Genomic DNA, 15,385 nt, shown 5'->3' on the forward strand with positions numbered 1-15,385 from the left:
TCTAGAATCTAAAATATTCCTTTTAAGACAGAGCTTTAATATAAAATTCTATCAGTCTCACAGAATCTACACTGCACTTTTCATTAGTACTGAATAAAATAGAACATTTGACTTTGCTTTCAGTGTATGTTCAAGCCTATTACATAAAAAATCTCAAAGATTACCTTAATTAAGCTAAAACTTCTCATGCATTTATGTAACAAATGCTGATTGTTCTTATAACTGAAAAAACCCAACCCAGCATATTTTCAGATGCACAAGCTCTGTAGCTTGCTGAACCTGGAAAAAAACTTTTTAATGATATGTCTTCATTTTTTTTTCCCAGCTGATACATTTAAAGATGTTACTCCTCTTGACAAACATTGTCATATTCCTGTGACATCACAGTGACAGCAGTACTGCTGCAATGTGGAAGGGACCATCCTCTACAGAGTATTTCTCATGTGTCTTGTGCTTAGCAAAATAGGATCCCTGCCATGTCTAGGGGAACGAGAAGAGAGGGAAGCTTTGATTATTATAGCCATAAAACTAATATCAGGTAATTCATGGTGATTTTAAATATTGTGAGCTGCTGGTAGCCTCATGGAGCCTCTTGCAGCAGAATTAAGCTGGGTCGTTGTTTATTGCAGGAGAAGAGGGGAATTTACCCATGTTTTTATGACGTGCTGGATACTCCATTTACACAACTGTCCAAGGGCAAACACTTTAACCCCTTGAGATCTGCTAATCAGGAGCACCAGCTGTTAAGTGCCAGCATGCATCCAGCATTCCTGCCTGCGGGGAGAGAGAGGCTTGCAAAGGATATGACCCTAAACTTCAGAAACCGCTTCTCTCCTTGGGGGCAAAATATCATTCGGCTTGCATCTTCCCTTGTTTTAGTTTATCCAGTTAATGTTCCTGATGTGGGTTGTTGTGCACTCACTGTGAATGCTTCAAGCCTTTAGGAAGATGATAGTTAATTACTGAAGTTAAAATCTGGCTTGCACTGGTGTGGAAGTGCTTTCAGAGGTATTTACTCAGCCAGATCACTGAGCTGCTAGGGGCAGGGGAAGGCTGGCAGTGTCTGGCTCACAGTGAATTATTGCAAATGTATGTTCTGTTTTAAAAAAATAGCACTTTGCACAGTCATTTTTCACAATACTGCTGGTACAATATTAGCTCAGTCTCACTAAGTTACATTCGTATGTTCATTTAAAACAAGCAGTGAAATCCATTGTGAAAAAGCCTGTCACAAACACAGCCCAAATTTATTCCCTGCAGAGTAAAACACAATCAGAAGGTAAAAAAGCAGCTCTTTATTGTTTAAATACTTCTTCTTTTATCCCTCTCTTTAGCTTCTGAAACCAGTAATAGACAGATATGTATTGGTGAGAAGATAGAAAATACTGCCTTTTTGACAGATTTTGTTTTCTTTCCCAAATGTCATTTGCTCTCCAGCCTAGTATTTTTAACCCTTCCTGTGGATTACTTCTTGTATGACAATAAATGGACGTCTGCACCTATTACTGGACTTAGTAGGTTAGAGGCCTAACCAAAACACTTCCAATAATTGGATATCCTTAGAGCCAGTGGATCAAGCTCCCCCAGCTTTTGCTCTAAACCACTGCATCAAATTCAGTTTGTACGTGGGCTTCCCAGATAAGCAGTGTTTCAAATGCCTTAGCAGTGTGTGGATATTTTGTTGCCATCTCAGTAAGAGCATGACTTGACCCTAATGTCTGTAGATGCAATATCCATCTCTCCCAATGTCACGTAGCATATGCTGTATTTCTTGCCACCTGAAATGGCTCAAAAGCATACATAAATTGTTGTTGGATACTATAGAATGTAATGCCATATTGTCATACTCCCAGATTAAAGAGAAAGCCTCAGCCTCAGGCAAAGAAAGTGCTGAATTTGTGTCAGATTTCAGCAAAATAATTCCAGAGAGAGTTGAAAGTTCACACTGCGCTTAAACACTGAGCTCTTCTCACCTGTGAAAGCTGGTTGGGTTCAGACCTCCCTTTGTGCCTTGAAAATTTCTTTCTTTGTGTCTGTCACCAGAAAACTTTTTACAGACTTTTGCAGGTGCCAGTGGTAGTGAGCTGAATTTACATAATACAGCAGCAGAGTATCCTGAGCTTGAATAGAAAAAAGCCCTCATCACAAAATGAGATTTAATAGAGGACTAACAATATATATTTAAACACTTTTTTTCATCACAATAAGGGAATAGATGCAGAACATGTAGATGCAGAGGAGGAAGAGAGGCTTACTTGTGTAGAGAGAGAACAGGTCATGCTGGCTTTTTCCTGTGCCATTGATTTCATCTCCTGTCCTGTGAATTGTCTTGTTCCGAGGTGTTTTTCTTCTGTAACAGTGTCCTGTCTTTGCAGCACTCAGTTTCATTGATCAGTCTCTCCAGGCACTTACGTGTTTCCCATCACCATAGTATCCAAGGCATTCAGAGATGGAAAAAAGGGTGTAGCAAATCCAATGTCTCTGCTTTGGATTGTCTCTAACCCAACGGCATCTCAACAAGGCACTTGATTTGTTCTGCTTTTCCTTAAAATTACCTATGGCTGAGGACACCAGGAATGCATTTGGGTGACCTGCTGTGACATCACAACCCGTGCGCTGGGCACACTAGTCATTAAAAACTGATGGTTTTGGGACTTCACTGACAAAACACTTCAGAACAAGTGTCCCATTAAGCACACCAGCCCACTTGGACTGTTCTTCTGTTCCAGTGCATGCATGTGCTTTGGTGTTTTGCTAAATCAGGATTTTTTAGTCAAGTGTTGTTCATACTACTATTAGTCATGACATTCCCTTAACGATGATAAAAAAGCAAACATCAGTTTACTAGTAAATGCCCGCAATCTGCATCACAGAAATGGAGGAATCAAAAAAAAAATCTGGAATCAAATCAAAATCTTCCAAAGGAAAACTCATAAGTCTGTCTGGCCATTGAAGGGTGTAGCTATGTATTGTCATGTTCTCTTTGTGTCCTGAGGGTAGAGTATTTTCAAATAAAGATCATCCCCCAGTGGTGGGGGACATACATGTTCACAGTGATGGGTACTTGAGCCTGCCAGCTGCAGTGGGAGGGTTCTGGGCTCATCCTTGCAGCATACACCTGGGAAGCTCAGAACTGTGCTTAACCTTGTCCATGGATGACAGTGGCTTAAATATTTCTCATGTCTTAATTTCTGAAAGCAGAATTCCTCTTACTTTGAACCAAGATGCTACTGGAACGTTTTATTTCCTGGTAGTCAAAAGAGGCTACAAGTGAGGCTGTAAATCATGTGCAGTACTCACATAGCTCTGCTTCCGTCCACAGCTGTGGTGGAACAGGAAAATTCCACCTCATTGCACACGTATGTGTGAGAGTAAACACTGAGGAGAGCCAGTGTGTTACACCAGTGTTAGGGTTTGTGAAGAGGGCACCTTTAGTGATGCTTTCCAGATGAATTGCTGCTGCAAAACCTGCAACAGATTTAAGGTATAATTACTGTCACTTTTATCAGACTTTACAGTGTATGTAAGTATTGCTTTGCTCTGTTGTAAGGAGAATTGAGGGATTTTAAGTTTAAAATAAAACTGTCTATTTTTTTTCAAAGCTTATCCCTGTAAATCCTGGGAAGGAGTGGGGAGGAAAAGGCATGCGATACCCTGCCCAGATACCATTTCTAAGTTGTTGTTATTATATTTACTGAATGAATTCATTCCATTTCTGATACAGGTGAAGAATATAATTTCATATCTTTTATCAAGGAAACCAAATCATTCACTATTCATTGCTTTTCTGAATTTTTTAAAAGATGGTGCTGAGCTATTAAGTTGAGTTGGGTAAATTGGGAGGTGCATGTTGTTTACACTGCTATGAACTTAACTACAGGTAGACAAGCCCCTAAATTAGAAGAGTTGTAGGAAAAGTGGTAGGTGTTGGGTCCAATTCTCCAAATCCAGTTCTGGGAACTCAACGGGTGTGTGTTCTAGATGTGTACAAGTTACATTGCAGTAGCAACGCTTTGGTGCATGGCTCACAGGTTGGCCACTGTGAATATTGGAGGAATATTTAAATGCCTCCAGAAAGAAGTCCCAAATTGTCAGAGGGTGGCCCAGAAAATTGTAGGACCAGGCAATGGGAAGTGGTTGACAAATTTTCTTCAGATCACACCACTGGAGTATCCCTTAAAATAGAGGAGATTCCAGAATTGTGGCCAATCCCTGCCCTTGAGAAACCATCCAATGACTACAGTGCATGTATAAGAGGAGAGACCTGAGGTTTCCACGTTTCCAAGCTCCTGTAGCTGTGGGCCCACATCAGCCCTAGGAGAATGAACAGCCAGCCAGGGCAGTAGGGCAGTGAAGCAGAGATGGGGTAGTTACAATTGCATTAGGGTGACCCTCTGCCCATCTGCCTGGTGCTTTGGTACCATGAGATGTTCTTGGGACATGCAGAGAGCAGATACAAAAAAGTCAAATTCTGCAGGTGAACTTTTCACCTCAAAGGGCTTCCAGCCAGGCTTCTGCACTTGAAGCTCATACAGGAAGAACCAAAATCCTGATTCCCTCTCAATCCTTTCATAAAACATCAGATTAGGCATTTAAAGAAAATGAGGGGTGTGGTCTTGAAATATCAGTCATTGGAGGAAATTGAGGAGGAAATCATCATCTCCCTGTTCCCTTCAGTTCTCTAAATTGTGGATTATAAGAAAGGGAAGAGGCTCAAGGACTTACCTTGGTCTCCATAGCTCCTGTATTAATGAAAGGCTCCTCTGTGTGCATGGGGCAGGGAGCCAGTCCCACACCAGTCAGGCTGTGCCCATTTCACGTGCCCTGGAGCCACCGATGGCCACAGGGCAGCTGTGTCCAGACACCTGGAGTGGGACATAAAGAAAGTGCCACAGATTGGCCAGGTGAAACAGTGACCACATAAGGTGCTCTGGCAGGTCCTGAACTAGGAAGCCACAGACGGGTTTTCTGGATGTCAGCTGCAGGTGACAAAAGGTCACCTAAATCTTGTTTTTGCAGCGTTAATCTCTGTGTGGTCAGGCCCTCAATTCAGTGCCTGCTCTTAGAAGTGACAAAGGGATGCTCGGTGGCATTGTCATGACAGACCCTCGGGTTCCACAAAATGTATTCTGCTCTAGGTGCAGAGACATTTTTAAGAATTTATTTTTCTCTAGCTTCTCTAGAATTAATGTTAGTAAAAGGTCCCCCCCCAACCTCTTATTTTTTTATATGAAGACAAAAATTGCAGCTGCCTGCCAAGTCTGCTGAGAGATGGATGTAATAATTTTCAATTGGACTGTTAGCCCAAAGGGAACCCGATAGCAAGAGATTGACAGATGCAGCATGGATTATCTTGTGCTCTGAACTCAGCCCAATTTGTGGTTTGTTGCAGGTGCTAAAGAGATTGATATTGCTGCTACCCTGGAGCACTTGAGGGACCAGAGACCAGGCATGGTCCAGACAAAGGTACTGTCAATAAATCCACTGGGATTTTAAATACATTAAAGGTCTTCCACAATAGTTGTTTTCATGACAGAAGAGAGAGGGTATGACCTAATTTAACGCAGGTCGCTTGCTGATTACTCTGTTTGGCTCCCTACCAACTGAGGTTTATTTATGCTGAAGATTTATCTAGGTTACTTTCTTTGGTGTTTACTGTTCTTTCTTGTAACATCTCCAACATCTATCTTGATTACCATATATGAAGGGCAGTCAAGACAACAATCTATAGCCTGCTAAAGAAAATGTGCATTTGAAAGAATGTTCTTGCTTTCATCCTGAACTATGGATTATTTTCTTAGAGTATCTGTGCTTAACTGTGCATGGAATATTTTTTTAAAGCTTCTACTCATTAAAGAGAATGTAACTGCTGCATTTGATATTTTTTTCTGGAAAAAAAGAACCCCAAAAAGTTTTGAATTAAAGGAAATAAAGTTTTGCAGGGAATCAAGTAATTGTCAGTATCTTTGAATGGAAGAGCTTGCATCATGCCTACAGCTTTTATGGATGAAACATGGTAACTATATTTTTATACTTTGGTGAGATGAATGCTGTACTCTTAAATTCCTGTCAGTTGTAATAGTTTTGACATTTTTCCACAATGTAAAACTTTTAAACATAGTAGCTGATGGTGCAATTCTAGTCTCTTAAATTAGAAATGAAACATCCTGTTATTAAAAATTCCAGTGATGTATGGAATGATATTTTGGGATATATGCTGCAAGTTAAGAGCTGCAAATATGACAATAAAGAAACTCTTTCATGGTATGGAAGCGAAATAAATCTGTTTATGGCCTTATAAAATATCTAATGATATTATAATCCCAAACTGAGTTAGAAGAGCAATGTGACAGCCCTGTGTCTTGGCCAGGCTGGAACTGATAGGAAATTCTGCAGGATTTAGGGGGTTGAAATTGCCGAGGGGCAAAGGTAAAATAAATATGTGTTGCAGGAATCATTGGTTCATAATTTTTCCTGAATTTCTTCCCAATCATGTTATCTCCTACTAATACTAGGGGAAAATACTGCTGAAGAACAGCTTGGGGAATGTTAATTATCATTTACCAATTAAGTGCATGAAAAATAAAGATGAGCCAGTCAAAACTAACTAATTTTTATCTGCAGGAAAACATAAAATTGCACAAGTCTTTCTTCTGCTTTGATTATTCAGACTGAAAAAAGCCAAATAGCACACAGTATCCAATGTCATATATATTACTCTGAGGTGAGATGCAAATCCTGGACTCCTCTGCAAATGCATTCAAAATACGTAGCAGCTCTGTGCAACATAGAGCTCAGATTCCAGTTTCCTTTTCAGGGCAGAGAAATTATAGCTTGTTGCCTTCAACAGAAGAAAAAGCATCACTCCAGAACCAAAGAATGAGGTTAGGTGAACAACTTCTCCTTAGCTCAGCAATAGTTACCTGAGTTCCATGAAAATCTCCCTCAAGACATGTTTTTTTCCCCTCCAAACATTTGTCTGGAAGAGCTCCAGAAAACAAATGTATCCTGTGTTTTCATCCAGGATGAAAAATCTTCTCAGGATATTGCTTATCTCTCCTCTTGCTCCTTCTTCCATCATTGTCATTTTCTCAAAACCACCCAAATCACTTATTCAAGCTAATGTCTTCCAAATTATAAATATCTGGTTACATGCTAGCAATGCACGATCCCCAGAGAATTTTTCTGATGGATTTAAACAAACCTCTGTGCTTTCCCAACTGAATACAAATGAGGAATATTAGATTCTTGGAGTAATTTAAAACGATGGATTAAAAGTCAGGTTAGAAATGCCAATTACAGAATATCCCTAGGCAAAATAAACACCAACTTCCTTCAGCAGTGTTATTGTGTTTCCAGCAGGCAGCGCTCCACCTTTCCAATAGGCATGAGAAAGATTTGTTTGCAGCATTTTGTCTTCTGGAAGGGATCTTTAATTCAAAAGCACTGTATATAATAAATTGTAATGAAATTATCATAACAACATTCTGCATTTCTGAGAACCGTGACAGAGGGTTTGTGGGTTTGTTGGATTATTTTTGCAGGGGAATCGTAAAACAGAATTGATATGTCTCATGTGAGAGGAAAAAGTAATGAAGGAGGAAGTGTATTCTCTGTGATGGGAAAAATATATATTTCATTTTTTCCTCTCTCCTATATCCTCTCACAATCTATAATAGTAGATAGATTCCTTACTGTGTTATATATGTCACATAAACTCACTTTGTTTTCCTGGGAATATTTATCTGTAGACTTAATGAAACATAGCCAAAGTCATTTTTTTCAGCATATTCTTGTCACCTCTGCATTATAGGTGAACTGACACCACAGAATGACTGTCCAGCTCTGTTTTCTAGGCAATTCTAGATGTTAAAATTCATCTCCAGGCAGTCTTGTATCTGCAAATAGAATATGTGAATGACAGTGTAGCTGTACAAAACAACAGAGCTCCTTTAAAAATTACTGACATTAATTTACTCTAACTGCAGTTGTCCTCATGGAAAAGTGTGGAAGGTGTGGGAAGGCTTTTCCTGGCAGGGTGGGGATGCACATCAGTGGAAGCTGCACTCCCTGCCTTTCACCTGGGTGTGTTATGCAGAAGGATGGAGAGGAGGAGCTCAGCTGCACCATCTGTGACAGGCCATGTCCCCACACATCTTGGGCTGCTCTGCAGTCAGTTTTGAGCTCTGGCTGTGCAGATTATGCTCTGTAAATTGCTTTGCCTCAGTCATTAAGGTCACACTCCTGTTGCTCAGTCCCTGGGCGAGGCAGACACTCTTCCTCAGGCTTTTTGAACTGGTGGAAGCACCAGTTTGGTTCTGCCCCAGCATGTCCCTCTGTGCCCTCTCTGACCCTGCTGCTCTGCAGCTTCTCTCACACACTCATTGTGCTCCAGTGCAAATATAAGTGATGATTCTGGATGGCCCCCAGCATTCCCAGTGCTTCCTTTAATTGCAGAGACCTTAGACAGTGTAGGGAGCCTTAGGCAGTCATGCACACCATTTTCAGTGCCTACTGAAGATGAGTCCTACTCTTTAGAGTGAATTAATGTCTGATTAAAAGCTGTTGGCTGCAGTCCAGCAAGTGTACATGGATGCCACTTTGACAGCACCAAGCAGACAGCAAAATTCTTGAATGGCAGTGTCGCTGAGAAATTATTCTGAGTTTTGTTCTGCTTTTTATGCTCTGGCACTGTGCCCATCATTGCTTCTCTGAAGCATCTCCACATGGGAGCTGACTGCAGTCGGGTAAGACAAGGCAGAGAAGACTGGCACTGGATTGCAGGCATTAAGAGTCAGCTGCCTTTCTGAACTACAAGTTGTACATCTGCAGTTTGTTCTTTCATCCTTCCTGTCCATTTCTGCAGTAAAATGAAACACTTTGCAAAATTAATGTTACTGGTCTGGTGATCACTTTTCAGGGTGGCTGTGTTCTGTAAACATCCCATGCAGCCCCTGGCAGCACCAGCTGAGGGGCTGGAGGTACAGAGGTACAGACCATCAATTTTCTAGTTGGAGACACAGATAGTATCCCAGGAGTGATCTTGGGATGCTTTGCAGGGTGCATCTCAAAACTGCATCCTCAGAGCCAATTCCTCAGCAGCTCTTGAGCCCAGCTGGCTTAAACCTCTGGAGTACTTCCAGAAAATCCAGGAATTTCTTCACAGTCCTTATCTGGTGTCTTTGATTTGCCTATATTTTGAGGAAACTTTCCACTGAAAAATTCGCAAATTCCAAATCACCCTCTCAGTTATTTCAGTAAGCTAAATTACTGAGAAAAAATTACTTGCTTGGAAAATACAACACCTGTTAACCTTGAGGATTTAAAACTGCTTTGGCCTTCTGTAGGACTGCACAGTTCAGGAGTGTGTTAGGGTTGCACTTAGAAGAAGTAGCCGTTCATGGCTGTGTCCCTCACACCTCTGCCAACCCAACACAGAAGCTTGTAAATCATTTTGGTGTTGAGGTTACAGTAAATTAATAGCAGAGAAAAGCCTTGCCAAGTGTTATATAGGAGAAGTCTTAAGAAAATTGAGGAATTTTTGAATGTGGAAATGACATTAAAAAGAGAGGCTTAAAAAGATCGCTGACAGGTAAGCCAAAAAGCAGGTATAGATATCAGGGCAGGAGATCTTTATTTTAGATAATTTCAACTAGAAACACTCCTGAGAAAAGCCAAAGTCTCTGCTTTACAGCATCTCACTTACTTCATATTTCAATAACGTATTGAGTTCCCCTCTCTGCATCAGAAGGAAATGGCTGGTGATCAGCTACTCCCAAACCCTTCTGACCATGCAGTGGCAATACATCATTGTGTCCCAACAGCTTAGGTTCTGCTGCTAACATTGTTTCCCATTAAAATGACTCCAGCTTCAAGGTGCTGTCAGACATGTTCTATGACATCAATAATCCCAGAACATTTCGTTCCATTCCATTGCAGTGTACTACAGTTCATCCTGCATATTCATATTTTTAGCAATGTCTTGAGGACGCTCAGCTGCAGAATAGAGCCCTGGGCTTTCTGGGGAGTGTTTTGTTTTGTTTTGTTATTGAGGGTGTGCTTTGTTCTCTCCACAGGAGCAGTTTGAGTTCGCTCTGACAGCGGTGGCAGAGGAGGTGAATGCAATACTCAAGGCCCTTCCCCAGTGAGCAGCTCAGTCTCCCGAAGGTTCCCGCAGAATCCGTCCCTCGTTTTCCTCCTCCTCAGTCCCTGTGAATGTTCTTGGAAACCGTGACCTGACCTTACCTGTGTATCTTCTGTTGTAACCACATAGTGATAGGGTCCTTACAAACTCCTTTAGCTGGTACAAGTTCAACAGTTAAAATGTGTATTCCGTTTTTCGGGGTTTTAAACCAATTTTTAAAAATACATCAAAGCCTCGGATTAAGTGACAGAACAACCCATCCGATTCCTCCCACATCCTTGAAGCCCTGAATGTCACACTTTGAAAGCACACATTCATGTTCTTAATAGCAAATATACAATATTGTGGGTAATTAGTGCAGTCAATATAGTCTCAGAAAACAGTGTTCTGTTATATTTTGTAACTTCTCAAAGGCTGAATAAGAGTGAGGGCCTGAAGAGGATGGTGATTGTTCCCATACAATGCCAAGCTGGAGCATGAAACAGCACTGTGGGTGTGAGCAAACACACATCCAGGCTCTGGCAAGGAGAGCTTGCACCTTCTTATGCCAGGCTTTGGCAAGCAAATGTTTTCTTAACTGTTGTTTACTTTTCAGCTTTGTGCCATGAGAGGAGGAAAATCTGAACTATGAGTAAAAGAGGTTTGCATGGTTGTTGCAACTGGGGAGAAAACATTGGTCACGATAATGGGAAGCCAGGGGATAATGAGCACAACTCTGACCGTGTACCTGGCACTGGCAGCACGGGAAGGGAGAGCATAGGCTCCCCTCAGGTGATGGGAAAGGTCCTGTCAGCAGTCAGCTAATTGTCCAGAGCTGTTATGGAAAGAGCTTGTTAGTTTTATGGGATTACTGAGGAAGGAAATGGGATTCTCTCCTTCATATCTTTGCATTTCCCTCTGTAAAGCTCCGCTGTGCCATCCTTTTTTAGCCAGTAAAGTATATTTCTGTAAAAGCCTGGCTGAAGAAGAAATCTGCATTTTATGACTCTCACCGAGTTTGTCTGATCCAGGTATTTGTTGCAGCTCTCTGCAGAGGCTCTGCTCACTCCTTGTTCTGCAGGACACCTATTTGAACTGAGCATGAAGGGGTAAAGCAGCACAAAGATGGAATTTCAGAGATTGATGTGTTCTCAAAAGCCTAATGCTGTTGCAAAGTAATGCTAAAATATGTCTGTAAATGGTTTGGATATGTGATCTTGCTTCTGTGATTTCACAGGTTTAGTTGTGGCACTCTTCTAGAGGAATTTACATTATTGATAGAAAATACTCTGATTTGTTTGAATGAAGGGCCTCAGAGTAAAATTATTGAAGGTGCCTAAGTGATCTAGGCTATTAAATTCATTTTCAAAAGTGTATATTTGGATGCTTTTTCATATGCTATCCTACATCTCCATGACTTAAGAATCTGGGGTGCTTTTTTCCCCAAAATCTTACAAGTGTTGTGTGCTTGAAACCATATTAGGCTAATTGTTTAACTACAACACTGGAAAATATATCATTGAATTCAGTTTGGGAAGGGGAGCTTTTATAAACTTCTAATCAGTGAAATGTTAAAAATAACAGTATCACACAGTTTTGCTGGCACAGAGGTGATGAGCATCAATCAATATCAACCATGTTGCAATTTTGTGTTGTAGGTGTGGATATCGGTGATTCCTTCTTTTTAGCAATTAAAGAGTTACTAAAAAAAAAAAAAAGAAAGCAGAAGGCTTGTTACTTTTTGCCATACATTTTTGTATGCTTTACTTGATATATGCAGTTGCTTAATTTGTGCATCCCATTACTATAGCAGTGCAGAGCAGTTACTGCAGATGCCATCATCCTCTTAAGTACACATACTGTACATTAAGCCACATGTTTATTTTATGGCCTAAGCATTTTAGAGCTTTCCTAGCAATAACTAAAAAAACTAATGGAGTATAAATGAGAAAATTGCCTTTTTCATTTGATAATTTAGGTTTAACAGGATTCTTTTATTGCTTTAGCTAACACAAAATTGCAGATCAGGGCAGATGAGATCAGTTTGAGCTGTATCAGCAAGTGTTTGAAGTAGATTTACTGTGAGCCACGTACTTCAGCTTTCTGAAAATACAGGTAGTTGTATGCAAACAAACTGTCCAAAGAATCAAAACTGGGGTATCCTAAGCCAAGCCCTCTGATTGCTGGGTGGAATGATTTCCCAGTGTGAGATGCTGTGCCATCACCCACTGCCAGTGGGCTAATGGGGCTTTACCACAGATTTCTGCCCTGGGATTCATTAGTGTTTGCCTCCTGACTGTCCCTGTGCGTACCACAAACATGACTGACGAGCCTTTCGTTGCACTTCAGGAATATTTTTTAATTGTTCTTTTGCAAATATTTGCATTTCATAATAGCAAGTTCAGGGTGATCCCTATTAATTCACAAGCAGCTGAGTATGGGACTTCATGCTTCAGAGTTTATTTAGTGTAGATTAGAGGGCATTAATCTTCCCCAAGGCTAATGGGGCAGGAATGTATTGTTTTATTCATCCTTGTAGAGCAGTTTACACAGCAGAAAGATGCAGTCTTACTCAGAGGGTTGGAGCATCTCCCACTGACCGTCATCGACAATCCTGCTATTTCAGCCATGTTCTGTAGAGTTCTTCCACAAAGAGGTGCAAGGCTTATTCTGTTGACTGTAAACAACCACACAGAATATTTCATCTCTGCATAGCACACTGTTCACGCCTCTCAATAAATGCCCTTCTTCTGGGGGTGATAATCTGCTGCAGGGTCAATTAGTGAAACGCAGGTTTCAGTTGCACCAGGGCAGTCTAGAGGGGTCTGACTATCCATTTCCCAGGAAGATGCCAAAGCCATGGATGAAGCCACAGAGATGGATTTGCCATGCAGGGCGGGTATTTCTCTTCACTGCAGTTGACTTAATCCCTGTGATCTGGTGAAGGATGTTATTCAGGCCAACCCCCAGTGACTTGCACTGGGCATGGGATGCACCCCATGTTCACTGTCAGGTTGAGCTGAGATTCTGCCTGAGGACCAGGATCACCTGAGAGCCCAAAGTCAAGTGAGACCCACCATCCTTCTCTGTTCAATTTTCTGCTGATCTTTAGTAAACTCATTGCAATTGAAGCTGGGGCTGGTGCCTGACTCCTGGCCACAAACAGCATGTGTTTAATATTGGACACGCTCACATTCTTGACAAAGACAGATGGAGTGTACAGGTTCTGTTTGTGTGGTTGAATCTTTAAAGGACATTTTAGGGGGCAACCTGCAGGAGAGCAATTTAACCCCACTGCTCCTCGCTGGTCAGAGGCAGAAATCCCTGTTTTCCCCACACAGCTGCTGTCCCTGAGCAGGGCAGGACCTGACCAGACTCCTCCTGAGGCAGGCAGTGTGTCCAGGTAGGAGGGACAGAAAGGTGGTTGTCACCAGAGTTGGTATTTCAGAGGAGTAAAAGCACAGTTGCTCTCTGCAGCCTTTGTCTTTCCCATGACATGGGCTGGGACTTAGAGTGGTGGAGAGGCAGGACAACAGCATTCCCCAAATCCCAGATCCCTGCAGTTCAGCCTGAGGCACAGGGCTGAACAACAGTGTGGGGTTTGCTGTTGGCCTCAGGTGTTCAGGTGTGTAACCATTGCTGTTGGCCGCTGTCGTGGGACCTGCTGCAGCCCAGGTAACTCCCATCCCAGTGGAAGCCCTTGGCCAGGAATTTCCTTCAGCAGAAAATCACAAATCCAAATCTCGATCCAGTAGCAAAACAAGCCAGATTATTTTTATAGAAGCTACTAAATGTTTAACTCATCTCAAAATATTTTTAGAATCTAATCCCATGACTAAACCTTGTCCCTGTCTCCAGCATGCATGCAGAACCAATTCCCATCCATCCCCAGAGGAATGACAGCTATAGTACCTGTAAGGAGTTCATGCTTTATTAGTCAAGTGGAACATTAATAAAACCTGGGCCACTTCATAATTTCCAGAACAGTCATTAATTAAAAAACCTGTTTATTGGAACAGAAAACAAGTATTTGATTAGCTTTGTTACAGAACAATAGCTGTCCTCATTTTTATTCTGCATATTTTATTCTTTCTTTAGAAAATTCTCTTAAGAAGCATTTGAGATAATTCGCTTTTTAAAACTGTACAGTTTCTATGGTTTTGCTTTTTAAATGAGAGTACAATTTGTAGATTTGATTATTGTATTTTTCTGTTAATATTACATTGGGCATTACAAAAGCATTCCCCACCACAGTGAAAAAAAAAGTGATCCTGTTGGTTTATTGTAAAAGTAAAAAAATAATTAAAATTGCAGAACTGTGGCGTACTCAATCCAATTAGAGCATGACTCTTTACTGCTCTTCATTTACCACATGAGAAAAAAAAATAAAGTTACACCAGCAAGATTTCATTTGAAGCTGTTCATGCATGCTGTTTGTACTGTATTTGATGGCATAATATTGTTTTGTTTACAACCTTTTCTTTCTTGTCATTCTATTACATTCTTTATATGTATATAGTTAAAAAAAAAAAAGATTATACAAAGTATTTTGTTCTACCTCTGTAAAAATCATATTTGTGAATAAAGTCACGTTGTCTGTGGAGTATGGTATTGTGAATACAGCATTAAGAGCTGGTGCTTTGCTTTTATTTGGGGGGTGGAGGCAGTGCCGATGTCTCTTGTTGGAGGGGTGGGGTCTGACTATCCAAGGTGGGAATTAATAGCAGGGAAATGTTTTTGGGAAGGAAAAGCTGGTGGATCAGACCATTACAAAATGGAAAAGGATTTATAGTTTTAAAATAGTCGAAGTTCATAGGAGTATTTGAACAGGTAATGGAAACCTCTCATTGTTACATTAAAGAAGGTTTAGAGGAATAAAGTATAAGGTTACCACACAAAACCAGCATTCAGTAAAGGGACTTTTTCCTGGGGTATAGGAAGTCATTTCCCATAAGCACTGTCAATTATGTGAAGGTTTGGATCTTGCCATGAAATATCTACTGTTAGCTGTCAGAGCAGTCTTTGGGTTTAGACAGCCCTGGCATGGCAGTTTTCATGGTCCTGTGTTATGTGTTAAAATTTCACTTGTGTTTTGAAGAAGGCTCAAAATATGCTTGCCACTTACCTGGAAATCACTAGAAAAAGGTAAACAGAAATGTAAAGTGGTCCTGGTCCAGCTCACTTCCTTCCCATCAGAAGAATCACATTTTACATTCTTTAACCTTGTTTGTGTAGTTGCATGTTTTAATATCTGTGCCTTTC

At 41.0% G+C, this 15,385-nt stretch overlaps 1 protein-coding gene across 1 annotated transcript in view; it reads left to right on the plus strand.

The window, feature by feature from the left end:
* Positions 1-14,879, plus strand: part of PTPRN2 (protein tyrosine phosphatase receptor type N2) — a 633,487-nt gene extending 618,608 nt beyond the window's left edge. The window contains exons 22-23 of the mRNA XM_063415765.1: positions 5,393-5,466; positions 10,077-14,879. Of these exons, the coding sequence (XP_063271835.1) occupies positions 5,393-5,466; positions 10,077-10,148 (146 nt within the window). The 3' untranslated portion in view covers positions 10,149-14,879. The remainder of the gene's footprint in view (positions 1-5,392; positions 5,467-10,076) is intronic.
* Positions 14,880-15,385: the final 506 nt, after the last annotated feature.

This window comes from Prinia subflava, chromosome 1 (assembly GCF_021018805.1).
Source record: "Prinia subflava isolate CZ2003 ecotype Zambia chromosome 1, Cam_Psub_1.2, whole genome shotgun sequence".
In the NCBI taxonomy this organism is placed as follows: domain Eukaryota; kingdom Metazoa; phylum Chordata; class Aves; order Passeriformes; family Cisticolidae; genus Prinia; species Prinia subflava.